Source organism: Schistocerca cancellata, chromosome 2, assembly GCF_023864275.1.
Source record: "Schistocerca cancellata isolate TAMUIC-IGC-003103 chromosome 2, iqSchCanc2.1, whole genome shotgun sequence".
Lineage (NCBI taxonomy): Eukaryota > Metazoa > Arthropoda > Insecta > Orthoptera > Acrididae > Schistocerca > Schistocerca cancellata.
In genome coordinates this window covers 587227690-587241139 of record NC_064627.1, presented here as the reverse complement: position 1 = coordinate 587241139, position 13450 = coordinate 587227690, and the positions used below count along the sequence as shown (strand labels likewise).

Below are 13450 nucleotides of genomic sequence, written 5' to 3'. Positions count from 1 at the left end.
AATATGCAGAAGCAGCGGTGGGTCTGTGTTACACATTTAATGAACACCAGAAATCTTTTTCAGACTCTGAGATAGTAAAAAAAATGTATATTGGATGTGGCCAGGGCATTTCTTGAAGAGGAAAAGGATGTTGTTACCGCAGTTCAAGGTATTCCGTTGTCGCCAAGAAGTAATACAAGAAGAACCAAAATTTTGGCTGCTGATACTAAAACTAATTTCTCGAACTTCTGCGCAAGGCACCTTGCTACGCCATAGCACTGGATGGGCCATGCAAAGTTGTTGATGAAGAAAGAAATGTCCATTTTCGTCCGATTTTCGGATAATGAAAGAAAAGAATTTAGGGAAGAGCTGCTAACAATCTTGCCGTTGAAAGGCAAGACTCACAGAGAAGATTTAGTCCAAGATTAATAATCTCTTCTGTGGCTTTCTCTCTAATGGGGATTGTTGCAACTCTAGTATCATCTGCAAAAATACCAGTTCTGCTTGTTGAAAGTGAAGTGGAAGGTCATTTACATACGTAAGGAACAGGAGTGGACCCAAAATTGAATCCTTCGTGACTTTGCCTCCAGTCACTAACATTGTTTGAATTAGGCAGTGAAACTTTTTGCGTTCTGGTTGTCAAGTATGGTTCAAAGCAGTTGTGTATAAAGCCATCGATTCCATAAAACTTTCGTTTCTCTAAGAGTGTAACATGATCTACACAATCAAAGGTCTTGAAAAGATGAAAAAATTCCAGCTGGCGATCTTTCTTTATTTAAGTCTTGTAATATTTGACAGGTAAATATATAAATAGTACCCTCTTCTGGAATCTAAACTGTGATATGCAAAGTAAATTGCTTCCATCTAAACTTGAGACTGCTCTTGACCATATTACTCTTTTGAATATTTTTTGGAAAATGATGTCAGGAATGAAATTTGACGATAATTAAGTTTTCCTTGTCTCCTTTCTTATGAAGAGATTTAACAACTGCTTAGTTTAATCTGTCTGAAAAAAATCACCGAGCCATTGATGCATTACACAAATCACTAAGGACATTATTTATTGAGAACAATTTTTCAGAATTGTGACTGGAGTTCCATCGACACCATGTAAGCTTTTTTTGTTTAGAATTTTCATAATTCGAAAATGAATATCACACTAGACTAAACTGAGTCCTCTCTATGGAATGGAAACATAATTCTGCTTTAAAATTCATCTTGCTTGTAAAGGGAAAGAAACTGATGTTTTCCATCAACACTGGGTGTTGCATGATGAACTTGATGAGCGGTATTTATTTGGGATGACTCTGACAACACATAGCTAATACGAAAGTACAAGTACTGGCTGAAACACCAAAGAAAATGTACTGGGTGATTCTTAAGAGAAACACAAATGTGTATGTACACAAATAAACTATAAATGTCTGTGGCCCAAAGTTTACATACAGTTTCTATCCAAATCAAAATATGATCTACTTGTTCTGGTGACATTTTCACCTCAGATGTTTTCATATATACAGAAAAAAACCATATCCTTTTACTGTGGAAATGAATGAAGATGAATACAACAATACATATAAATCAATTAAATAAACATGCAAAAGACGTATATGACAGTCATTTCGCTGTTTCCAGCGTATAAAAATATGCCCCTTTCACCTACAATGTCCTTACAGTTTTCTCACTTTAAATGTTTATTGGTATGTTTTGTCTTTTACAAATATTTGCAGTTTTCAGTTACTATAGATGTTCTTTGCTGTCACAGGCCTTTAGTAATCTTAGAGTTATTAGTCTTATTCATCCATATTTTTCGTTTGGCAAATTTCCAACATTCATACCATTAACTTACAAAGTATTCTTAGGTACAGCATTGCCTCATTCCTATTTTAAATTAAGCCCACTTACCTGCCTGTTTGAAGCAATCAAGTCAGGCACTAAATACTAAATATAAAATGTAGATCAATTAAAATTATTAAATAACATTAAACAGATGAAGAAACAACAAAAGAATTTGTAGTTTGGTGCAGCACAAATTTTATAATAGTTGTATATGCAATAATGTCAGCTGTCTTCATGTATCTGACTGTATGGGTGGGTATTGTTCCTTACGTGTGTGCACCTGTTCGTTGTGAATGGTTTTGTAGCCTGACACTCGCCACATGTAACTCATCACATGTTGGAGTATTAATGTGTTTTGCGCAATGACACTGATCACAATTGTTGTGACTGTTGCAGTCCTCTTCCATAGTGTTTTGCACTCCCACCCCATATCAGTAATTCTGTACTATTTTTTGGTACCGCTGCGACCAAGATGACTATGGCACATTCCTATCATGTCCTCTACTAACTTCTCTGGTAGCCAAGTCTTCTATCTCCGGTCCACTAAATTCCACTTGAGGCAGATTTCTCTCTTAATTAGTGCTGTATTTCATCTCCATGGATTCACTCTCCCGACACTATTCCGAATGGAAGTATTTTACTCTTTTTATGTTTGGCTGTAGGTCTTGTGTCATTAAAATCATCCTTCCTTAATTATGGATGCATACGTGTTCCCAGGGATTAAACAATCACTGATCAACACCGATGCTCTGCACCAGATTGCAGCTAGGACAGTCAGACAGCTTGTCTTGTTTTCCTACACAGAATACAATTTCAAGCCTGCATTCTTAATCAACATTACCGAACATATGATATCGCTGCCTGTGAATCTGACAGTCTTTAGAAACTCAGCACTTGCTGATTGGTATGCAGCTTTCTTTCCGCAAGTCAGTCTCTAAACCTTTTTATGGCAAACATTATGGCCAGAATCTCTACTTTCATTGTGAAATACCATATCTTCACATGTAGTTTTCGGGTGCATGTCGCTATTACTCACAAATTGCCTTCCTCATCAACCTGTTGTAAGCATACCCCAACGCCTATAATGCTTGCATCGCAATAGATATATGAGGTTTTCGTGTACTCTGCATGTGCCAAACACACAGTCCTGAAGCGATTCCTTGGTCTTATTAAAAGTCTTCACGTGTACCTCACTCCATGTCAACTTCCTGCCTTATTTGAGTAACTCATACAGTAAAGCAAATAATTATACAAAATTCAGCGCATATCCTCAATAGAAGAAACATAATCCTAATTAACTGACGAAGTTCTCGAAGTGTTGGCGGTCTTTTCATATTCAATATTTCGGTAATATTTTCATTCGCTAACCCAATTCCCTTTTGCGAACTTTCAGATCCGAGGAATTTGACAAGGTTTACACGTAGCCTCGCCTTATCTGGTCTCAATGTGACTCCATGTGCTCCAAGAACTTCCAAAATCCTATCCACATATTGAATATGATCGTCAAAAGTAAGCAACGCAATTGTAATGTCACCATACACCGTACATAACATATTTAGTTCTGGCGTCAAGAATTCGTTTGTTGCCCAAACAATGCCGAATTTGAGTCTTTTATGCCAAATGGAACTCTGTTGTAAACATGTCAGTTCCCTTCGAACAAAAACAAAAATGCAGTGTACTTTCAATATGATCCATGTAACTGCACTTAGTTAAACCCCTACACAGAGTGATTTTTTCCACCGTATACAAACTCTAGGGATTGATCGATGGGAGGATACGGGACAAAAAAAGATCTAACGAATGGTTTCCATGCTAGAGACCATATATTCAATCATAATTTGTTACAGAGACTGTGGTCTAATACGCTCTGTACCATGCAGCCACAGTTACGGTATGCATAGTTTCCTCCTAGAGGGTGGTACTGTTCCTCATACATCTCACTCGGGCAGCTGGTGAGTTCAAAGTTAGGGAAATGAAAGGTGGCCACAATTTACAATCAATTAGGCACGAAAAGTAATGTGGCAAAGTAAGTAAGTAGTGAGCTGCTCAGAATGTGGATCATGCTGCCACAGTTGAGACACATTTCTCCAAAATGAGCTAGCAGGCTCCAATCAGCAGCAGACTTCCCACTCTTGGCGTACAAGATACACATTTACAAACAGGAGGTTCGTACTGAGCTGGAGCAGCGTCGCTTCAATTGGTCGCCCCGTTCGCGCCAAGCATGGAGGCGGGGGTGGCTTATGCGATTCGTTACACCAAACTTTTGAGCGAAAGCTACCGACTTTCCCACACTGGTTGGGCGGCGCCATGGCGTCTGCCCTTTGATGTTCCTACGGTAAAGGCGAAAATGTCATGCTCAGTTATGCTCTGTGGACGGCAGTGGTGGCACGGCGTCCACTGCCGACAGACGCGGGCTTTGCCAACAAAAGAACACAGCTGGCTGCGGTCCATCTTGAGCGAGAATTGCCGAACTCCCCAGGGATACTCTGCCCTCCCAATGAAATTCACAGACTGCCTTCTGCTGACAAACAGGGAAAAATGAAACAATATTGCGTAGCAATAGATGGCAGTCATGTCACATCATGCTGGCTTCATAGTATTGTAATTTTAATGGCTAGCAGTGTGTAAATATTTATTTATGAGTGTAATCGAATGCTTATTTATTCTGTAGGCCCTGGTGACGTCGGTCCCACAAAGAAACAAACGGGCAGCTCAACTGCCGGTGACAAAAAGAAGAGCACTGACGTGAAAGCTGTCGATGGAAGAGGCGACGCGGAGATCTGTCTTGATCAGAAGGCCATCTGGAGCGACGACGAGGTGGTCGAAGTGGACGACATGGAGGACCCCCGAGAAGAGCCGCGCTACCACTTCTCTTACCGACAGGACGTGGGGGCGGAAGACGTCTACCTGCAGGTTGTTGCTTCCTCCCGCTCACACTCGGCTGCAGGCGTCCAGTTTTGACAGCACGGTCTCCCTATGCTATGCAACGGTGTTTTGGCAGCTTTGTTCCGACAACGGTTGCTTTGAAACTGACAGATCTGCCAAAGTCAGCACTCGGTCTTATCCAGTTCGGTTTCATTGGTTCCATCTCAAATTACCTTTATCCATTACGGAGTTAAAGAGAGCTACGTGACCGTGGAATACAATTTTAGAAGTTCGTACTGTTTTTGTGTGTCCAGGCGGGTGCAATCGTCTTTGACAGTGTACTTTACCATCTTCTGGTGATACCTGTAGAATGACCGTCTTTGCTGCATCCTGTCTCCTTTATACTGTGATTTCCCCACACTTCTGCCCCCACTACCTAGTCGCGTGGTGGGGGGATGGCATTGCCGAAGGTTGGACGAGAACCCCTGTCCCACAGTGCATCTGTAGCCCTCGTCGGGCTCGAAAGAAGGTCTTAGCCGGCGCTGTGATTTTAGTTAGCTGACCTCTGGGTCCCAAGCTTTGCTGAGAGTAAACCCAGTGTCTCTGTTGATCACCCTGTCGGCCACTCGAATTTCAATAGCCTTCTTCAGATTGCTCTCAAAACCAAGTCTGTCTTGACACTTCCGTTTCTTCACACTTCATTCAATCACCTGTAACCGCGCAATTTTCTGCAACCGAACATTTTGTTCATTGCTTAAATTCAGCGTGTCTTCTGTGTTCCTTGCATCTTTATTTGATGGTCCTTACAGTCCGTCCGATGTATACCTTATCGCATTTACATCGAACGCAGAAAATACCCGATTTACGGAGCCCCAACTCGTCTTTCGCCGTACTTAATAACGTACGCGCCTTCGGCGATGGACGGAGACAGCATTTAATGTTTACAGCGTACGGCAGATACGCCTTTGTCTTATCCTCCTCGTCGTGTTCTGTTTGCTGCGCCTGTACCTTCTGCCAGAGGTCACGTTAGATTTGTCTCCCGCCGTATCCGTTCTTCTTGAATATGTACTTAAGGTGGTTGAGCGCCCTTAGTAGGCTCTCTTTTTCCGATTTTGCACGAGCCCTGTTACCGCTTTACGTAGCACACCCTCGTGCTGTTAAGGATGATGGCAGCTGGCCGCAGGGAGACACAGATCAGTGTGGGTGGCTTTCCTATACACGCCGTGTCCCATAGTCCCGTCCGTTCTGCGCTTGACTAAGACGTCCAAAAAGGGGAGTTCCCCATTCTCTTCCTACTCCATGGTGAATTTGCTACTGGAGTGCCGAGAGTTCAGATGCTCAAAGAAATCCTGAATTTTTTCACTCCCATGTGGCCACACCATAAATGTGTCATCAACATATCTGAAAAGCATGTAGGCTTCAGTGCAGCTGTTTCCAAAGCTTTCTCTTCGCAATCCTCTCTAAACAAGTTTATCGTAACCGATGATAGACGGCACCCCATGGTGACCCAATCCGTTTGTTCACAACAGTCGTCACTGAAGAGAAAGAATGTTGAATTCTAAGAGATTGGTCATTGTTAGATTGAATTTCTCCGTGATCGACTTGAGGGAATCATCAAAGCTCACCAAATAATCCTGGTATAAAAATTGGAATAAAGGAACAAGTAAATACACTCCTGACAAAAAACAAAAATTGAAAAAAATGAAGCACGCAAAAGACATGGTCAGATGTCCATGCAACTTTGTACACCTGCAGACCTCAGGGGTAACTAAATGATTTAGAGTTCCGATTCTCTGTGACAGATAGATAGGTCACCAGATTGCTTTAGTGTTGTTCGTATTTATTGTTGTTATCAGGTCTAGTAGGGTATATATGAATTGTTAACAGCACCAGATGTTCAGTGGTCACTGTGAAGGACACTGAGATGTCAAGTAATCTTGGGTGCCACAGCACTGTCAGTACCTAACAGAATTTGAAGGGACCTCATTGGGGGTCTCCAATTGGCCAGCTCCTCGAATCGTACAGTATACAGTGCATGGGGCATTCGGATGTGACAGTGGTCCAATGCTGGAATGCTTGGGAACGTGAGGACAGCCATACTTGCCGTCAAGGTTGCAGTCGACCATGTCTGAAGATCACGTGTGGGAGGATCGCCATATTATGCACGCTCCAACATTCTGTGCCATCCTGCACTAATGATTCGGAGACTGGCAGGAGCCAGACTAGGGAATTACCATCCCGTGCATAGTCGACCGTTAACACCACAACACAACAGCTACGTGGCTGCGTTTGGATTGGTGCCGTGACCTGAAAGCACGGACTGCTGATGAATGGCGTCGCGTTGCGTTTAATCATGAATCGTGGTTTTACTCTACCCCAGATGACCATCTTCGGAGAGTATGGCGGTGACTTGAGGAAAGGTCCCGTTCTTCCAACAAGGCGTGGGGCTGTGCAGTGATTAGCACACTGCACTCGCATTCGGTAGGACAACAGATCAAATCGAAGTCGCACCAGACAAATGCTGAGATGGTTCCTTCGATAGGGCACGGTCGAATTCCCTCCCTATGCTTGAAACATTCCGAGCGTGTGATCCATCGACCTCGATGTCGTCGGGACGTTAAACCTTAGTCCCCCTTACTTTCTTCCGTTATTCTACTGTTTCGGAAAGACACAGCGCCCTTACTCCTGTCGTCATGGTGTGGAGACCCATCGTGCACGATATCGTTGCGGTTGGCAGTGAGTGAGGGAACTCTGACAGCGCGATGGTAGTCACAGAGAGCCTGCATCCTCACGCATTACCTCTCATGTGACAGTATCGGTGTGACACTTTCCAACATTAAAATGCTAGTCCACAAATGATACGTTTGTCTGTGAGCCGTCTACGTGATTTTGAGGTGTTCCTGTGACCAATAAGTTCCTCAGAACTGTCGCCAATATAGCACTTACGAAACCAGCTTCGACTTCATGGACCAGCTACAACCGTTGTGGGCCAGCTAGCCTCAAGAGAGCACCCAACGGCTTTATGACACCCTTCCCAACCGAATCAGTGAATGGATCCAGGCCAAATGGGGTGCAACGTCATACTGACGATAGAGGGTTCACAATGACAATTTCTTTGTAAATCTGTCTGGATTTTGCAACGACTGAAATAACATCACATACCCTCTCAAACAGTGAAGCTTCATTTTATTTTCTCTTCCCTTTCTGAAGACATCGCTTTTTAAAAAAATAAAGTAATGAACATTCGGGACCTGGTAGATCAGTATCACGAAGAAGACTGGTCAGATTGTAGAAGACGTGTGGGTCAGATTTCACAACGACGTTAAATACTATGAAACAACAGATCAATTAGCAAAGGATTAATTTTTAAGCAACAGGGATACTGATGTAAAATTGCTATACGCAACTCTACCTCTTGAGAATCGACACCAACCGATTCGTTCGTGGCAACAAAAATAAGTTTATACCAGGCCAGGCGTGATCCAGAAAGTCGCGAAATTAAAGGAAAATTATAGCGCTCACTGTGAGAAAGAAATGTGTCTCCGTTGCGGATCCTTTCCGCCCAGTTGCATGAAGTCGGCGTATTAGACACACCATACTGCCAATGCGCTGTCTTGATAATTTTTGGTGTAAATCACACCTTGTCTCAGCGCAAGCACTATGGGAAAATTAGAGCAAAATTTTTAAAGGAGTTTTAGAGGCTTATTCAGTGCCTGCCGCTTTGCTGTATCCGTTCTTGGAGCTACAATCGGGACTGCATATAGCGCCTTGGCCAGGTTTATACCGCAAGAACACAGAAAAGTCTAAAATGGAAGGACTTCATTAAATATTTTTAAAACCAAGAAGTTATTAGCTATCAGTTTATACCTGGAAGTATAATTGTATTCCTGTAATAATTTCAGGCTAACGTCACATTTTAGTATTGTGCCCTAAAATGGGTCTATGAAGGTGCCGCAAAATTATTTTCTCTATTTGTAAAAGGTTTTGTCTTTTACATTAAAGATATTTGCAAACCATCCTTGCAAGTACTAAACGATGCGTATTTTGCCATACGGTTCGCTTCGTTGATTTAAAGTATCGTGAGTGGTCTGGAATGAAACACATTTACAATTTTGATTTGCTTTCTAGATCTGAAAGCAGTTCATTACAAATGATATTCAAGTATCATTTTCATTTACACAATTTTTGTCTGATTTCTGCTTACACCTGGAAGTGCCATCTGCTTGCTGATTTCCGCGATATTCCTGCGTTTAGTATTGATATTTTTGGTCTAATTTCACACTGGCCTGCAGCACTAGACATTTCTTTACGTGAAATAGGACAAACAGTGCACCACTAGTGTTGCTAAACATGTGTTTGTATATATGAAATATTGTTAACTCATACGCTAGTGTTGGATTTCACTTTATCTGGTAGAAAAACAATGTTACTTTGGTCTGTGGTTTGTCAAGTGTTTTTTGTGGTGTTTCATTTGCTTTAATATATATTTATTTAAATATGTAAGTAGGACAAAGGAATACTATGGGAGTTGGTTATGTAACTGGAGAGGAGATAAGGGAGGAGGCAAACATAAGTACAAGGTAGTGAACATTGAATGCAGAGTAGGGGAATGGAGGAAGGGACAGTCAGGTGGTAAAGAGATGGAAAAACGGAGGAGAGAGAGAGTGGAGGGGGACGGAGGAAGGGAGGAAGATCCTTTCTTTTTAGTTACATTATTACATGATGGGTTCATTGTTTGTACACACACCAAAAAAAAGTTTTGCATCACCTCGGTTGCGAGAGTTCCGGAACCTGTACAGAAATATCAGTAGTTAGTGCCTTCCGTAGTTTGAATCTTTTATTTAGCTGGCAGTAGTGGTGCTCGCTGTATTGCAGTAGTTCGAGTAATGAAGATTTTTGTGAGGTAAGTGATTTCTGAAAGGTATAGGTTAATGTTAGTCAGGGCCATTCTTTTGTAGGGATTTTTGAAAGTCAGATTGCGTTGCGCTAAATAATATTGTGTGTCAGGTTAAGCACAGTCTTGTATAAATTTTTCTAAAGGGGATGTTTCAAGAGCAACATTAACATCATTTCCGCCCTTTTTATTGCTCATGAAAACCACACATTGCATGTTGTACCACCATACAGCGAGACCTTCAGAAATAGTGGTCCAGATTGCTCTAATACCGTGTAGCACGTCCTCTTGCATTGATGCATGCCTGTATTCGTCGTGGCATACTATCCACAAGTTCATCAAGACACTGTTGGTTCAGATTGTCCCACTACTAAACGGCGATTCGTCGTAGATCCCTCAAGTGGTTGATGGGTCACGTCGTCCATAAACAGCCCTTTTCAATCTATCCCAGGCATGTTCGATAGGGTTCATGTCTGGAGAACATGGTGGCCACACTAGTCGAGCGATGTCGTTACCCTGAAGGAAGTCATTCACAAGATGTCTACGATGGGGGACCGAATTGTCGTCCATGGAAACGAATGCCTCAAAATATGCTGCCTATATGGTTGCACTATCGGTCGGAGGATGGCATTCACGTATCATACAGTCGTTAGGGCGCCTTATATTACCACCAGCGGCGTACCTCGGTCCCACATAATGCCACCTCAAAACAGCAGGAAACCTCCACCTTGCTGCACTCGCTGGACAGTGTGTATAAGGTGTTGAGCCTGACCAGGTTGCTTCCAAACACGTCTCCGACGACTGTCTTATTGAAGGAATATGCGATACTCATCAGTGAAGAGAACGTGATGCCAGTCCTGAGCGGCCCATTCGGCATGTTGTTGGGTCCATCTGTACCCCCTGCATGGTGTCATGTTTGCTAAGATGGATCTCGCCATGGACATCGGGAGTCAAGTTGCGCATAATGCAGCCTATTGCACACAGTTTGAGTCGTAACTCACCGTCCCGTGGCTGCACGAAAAGCATTATTCAACATGGTGGCGTTGCTGTCAGGGTTCCTCCGAGCCGTAATCCGTAGGTAGCAGTCTTCCACTGTAGTAGTAAGTAGCACTTGGGGACCCTGAGCGAGGCATATCATTGACAGTTCCTGTCTCTTCGTGTCTCCTCCATGTCCGAACAACAGCACTTTGGTTCACTCCGAGACGCCTGGACACTTTCCTTGTTGAGAGCCCTTCCTGGCACAAAGTAACTACGCGGACGCGATCGAACCACGGTTGAACTACAGACAACACGAGCCATGTACTTCCTTCCTGGTGGAATGACTGGCACTGATCAGCTGTTGGACCCCCTCGCTGCTCATGTAAGGTTGTTTACATCTTTGGGTGGGTTTTGTGACATCACTGAACAGTCAAAGGGACTGTGTCTGTGATACAATATCCACAGTCAACGTCTATGTTCAGGAGTTCTGGGAACCAGGGTGATGCAAAACTTTTTTTGATGTGTGTATACAGGGTGTTACAAAAAGGTACGGCCATACTTTGAGGAAACATTCCTCACACACAAAGAAAGAAAATATGTTATGTGGACATGTGTCCGGAAACGCTTACTTTCCATGTTAGAGCTCATTTTATTACTTCTCTTCAAATCACATTAATCATGGAATGGAAACACACAGCAACAGAACGTACCAGCGTGACTTCAAACACTTTATTACAGGAAATGTTCAAAATGTCCTCCGTTAGCGAGGATACAATCATCCACCCTCCGTTGCATGGAATCCCTGATGCGCTGATGCAGCCTTGGAGAATGGCGTATTGTATTACAGCTGTCCACAATACAAGCACGAAGAGTCTCTACATTTGGTACCGGGGTTGCGTAGACAAGAGCTTTCAAATGCCCCCATAAATGAAAGTCAAGAGGGTTGAGGTCAGGAGAGCGTGGAGGCCATGGAATTGGTCCGCCTCTACCAATCCATCGGTCACCGAATCTGTTGTTGAGAAGTGTACGAACACTTCGACTGAAATGTGCAGGAACCACATGTTGTATCGTACTTGTAAAGGCACATATTCTAGCAACACAAGTAGAGTATCCCATATGAAATCATGATAACGTGCTCCATTGAGCGTAGGTGGAAGAACATGGGGCCCAATCCAGACATGGATGAACCATTCGCAGAAGTGTACCCGTGGAGGCCAATCAGCTGCTGATAGTGCCTGCACACGCTGTACATGGTACGGAAACAACTGGTTCTCCCGCACGCTCTCCATACAGTGACGTGGTCAGCGTTACCTTGTACAGCAGCAACTTCTCTGACGCTGACATTAGGGTTATCGTCAACTGCACGAAGAATTGCCTCGTCCATTGCAGGTGTCCTCGTCGTTCTAGGTCTTCCCCAGCCGCGAGTCATAGGCTGGAATGTTCTGTGCTCCCTAAGACGCCGACCAATTGCTTCGAACGTCTTCCTATCGGGACACCTTCGTACTGGAAATCTGTCTCGATACAAACGTTCCGCGCCACGGCTATTGCCCCGTGCTAATCCATACATCAAATGGGCATCTGCCAACTCCGCATTTGTAAACATTGCACTGACTGCTTAACCACGTTCGTGATGAACACTAACCTGTTGATGCTACGTACTGATGTGCTTGATGCTAGTACTGTAGAGCAATGAGTCGCGTGTCAACACAAGCACCGAAGTCAACATTACCTTCCTTCAATTGGGCCAACTGGCGGTGAATCGAGGAAGTACAGTACATACTGACGAAACTAAAATGAGCTCTAACATGGAAATTAAGCGTTTCCAGACACATGTCCAGATAACATCTTTTCTTTATTTGTGTGCGAGGAATGTTTCCTGAAAGTTTGGCCGTACCTTTGTGTAACACCCTGTATTGTCTGGTTTCTGATATTTACCTGGTAGTTAAGCAGTTTTTATAGGATGTTAGTGATTTGTGTATGTGTTAGTTTTCTTGCAAAAATGAGGAGATGACTGTTTTTACTGAGTTTTGTAATGGACGTATGCATTTCTGCTGTGTTTCGCCTATGATATTCCTGTTGTAAAATAAATACTCATCTTTTAGTATTGCAAAAATGGATTTTAAATACCGTTAATAGTTGTGAAGCAACTACAGACGCTATGGCGACACAAATCAATAATTCTACATTGTGATAGCTAAAAGGTGTGTAGTTATACACCAATAATAAATAAATTAAAAAACTGTACTGTTTGCTGAAGCAATGTTGAGTAAGTGCTGAAGAAAGTGGTTCTCGTGTCGGCAGTTGGGCTCACGCACCCCGGCGACGGCGAGTTGCGAGTGGCTGGTGCTGGAGGTGTGGCTGGAGGGCGAGCGCCGCTGTGACGTCGACGTGTCGCTGCAGCCGCAGCGGCTGGAGCTGCGCTCGCCTCGCTACCGCCTGTCGCTGGCCCTGCCGCAGCCCGTGCTCCCAGACAGCAGCGCCGCTACCTGGGACCCCGACAACTGCGTGCTCAAACTGCGCATGCGCATGTCACGCGAACTGGATTTTGTCAACTTCTAGGCTCGTACCATAAGTTTCATTTTATTGTTGTATTACTCCATGCAACATACTTGAATCGATATTTCGTGGCAACTTCAAACACTTCCGAAATTAAGCATAGTCTAGTTTGTTTTAAACTAGTTTTCGTTGATTGCGTTCAACAGCGTTTATAAAGTGTAGAAATGACTTGTAGCTCTTAAAACGCCGTTCAATTTATTCTTTATTGTGCGACTAGTTTCAGTCAGAGACGATTTCCCAGCGCATGTTATCAGCAAATATCATTAAATACTATTTATTTAATATTATGATTTTGATAGTTTGTATACCGTGTTAATTACCTGAAACTTGCACCGAAAA

At 43.2% G+C, this 13450-nt stretch overlaps 1 protein-coding gene across 1 annotated transcript in view; it reads left to right on the top strand.

The window, feature by feature from the left end:
* The window catches only part of LOC126162207 (dynein axonemal assembly factor 6), a 95851-nt gene extending 82737 nt beyond the window's left edge, over positions 1-13114 (top strand). Inside the window, exons 3-4 of the mRNA XM_049918551.1 lie at positions 4490-4731; positions 12857-13114. Coding sequence (XP_049774508.1) covers positions 4490-4731; positions 12857-13114 — 500 coding nt within the window. The remainder of the gene's footprint in view (positions 1-4489; positions 4732-12856) is intronic.
* The last annotated feature ends 336 nt before the right edge of the window (positions 13115-13450 follow it).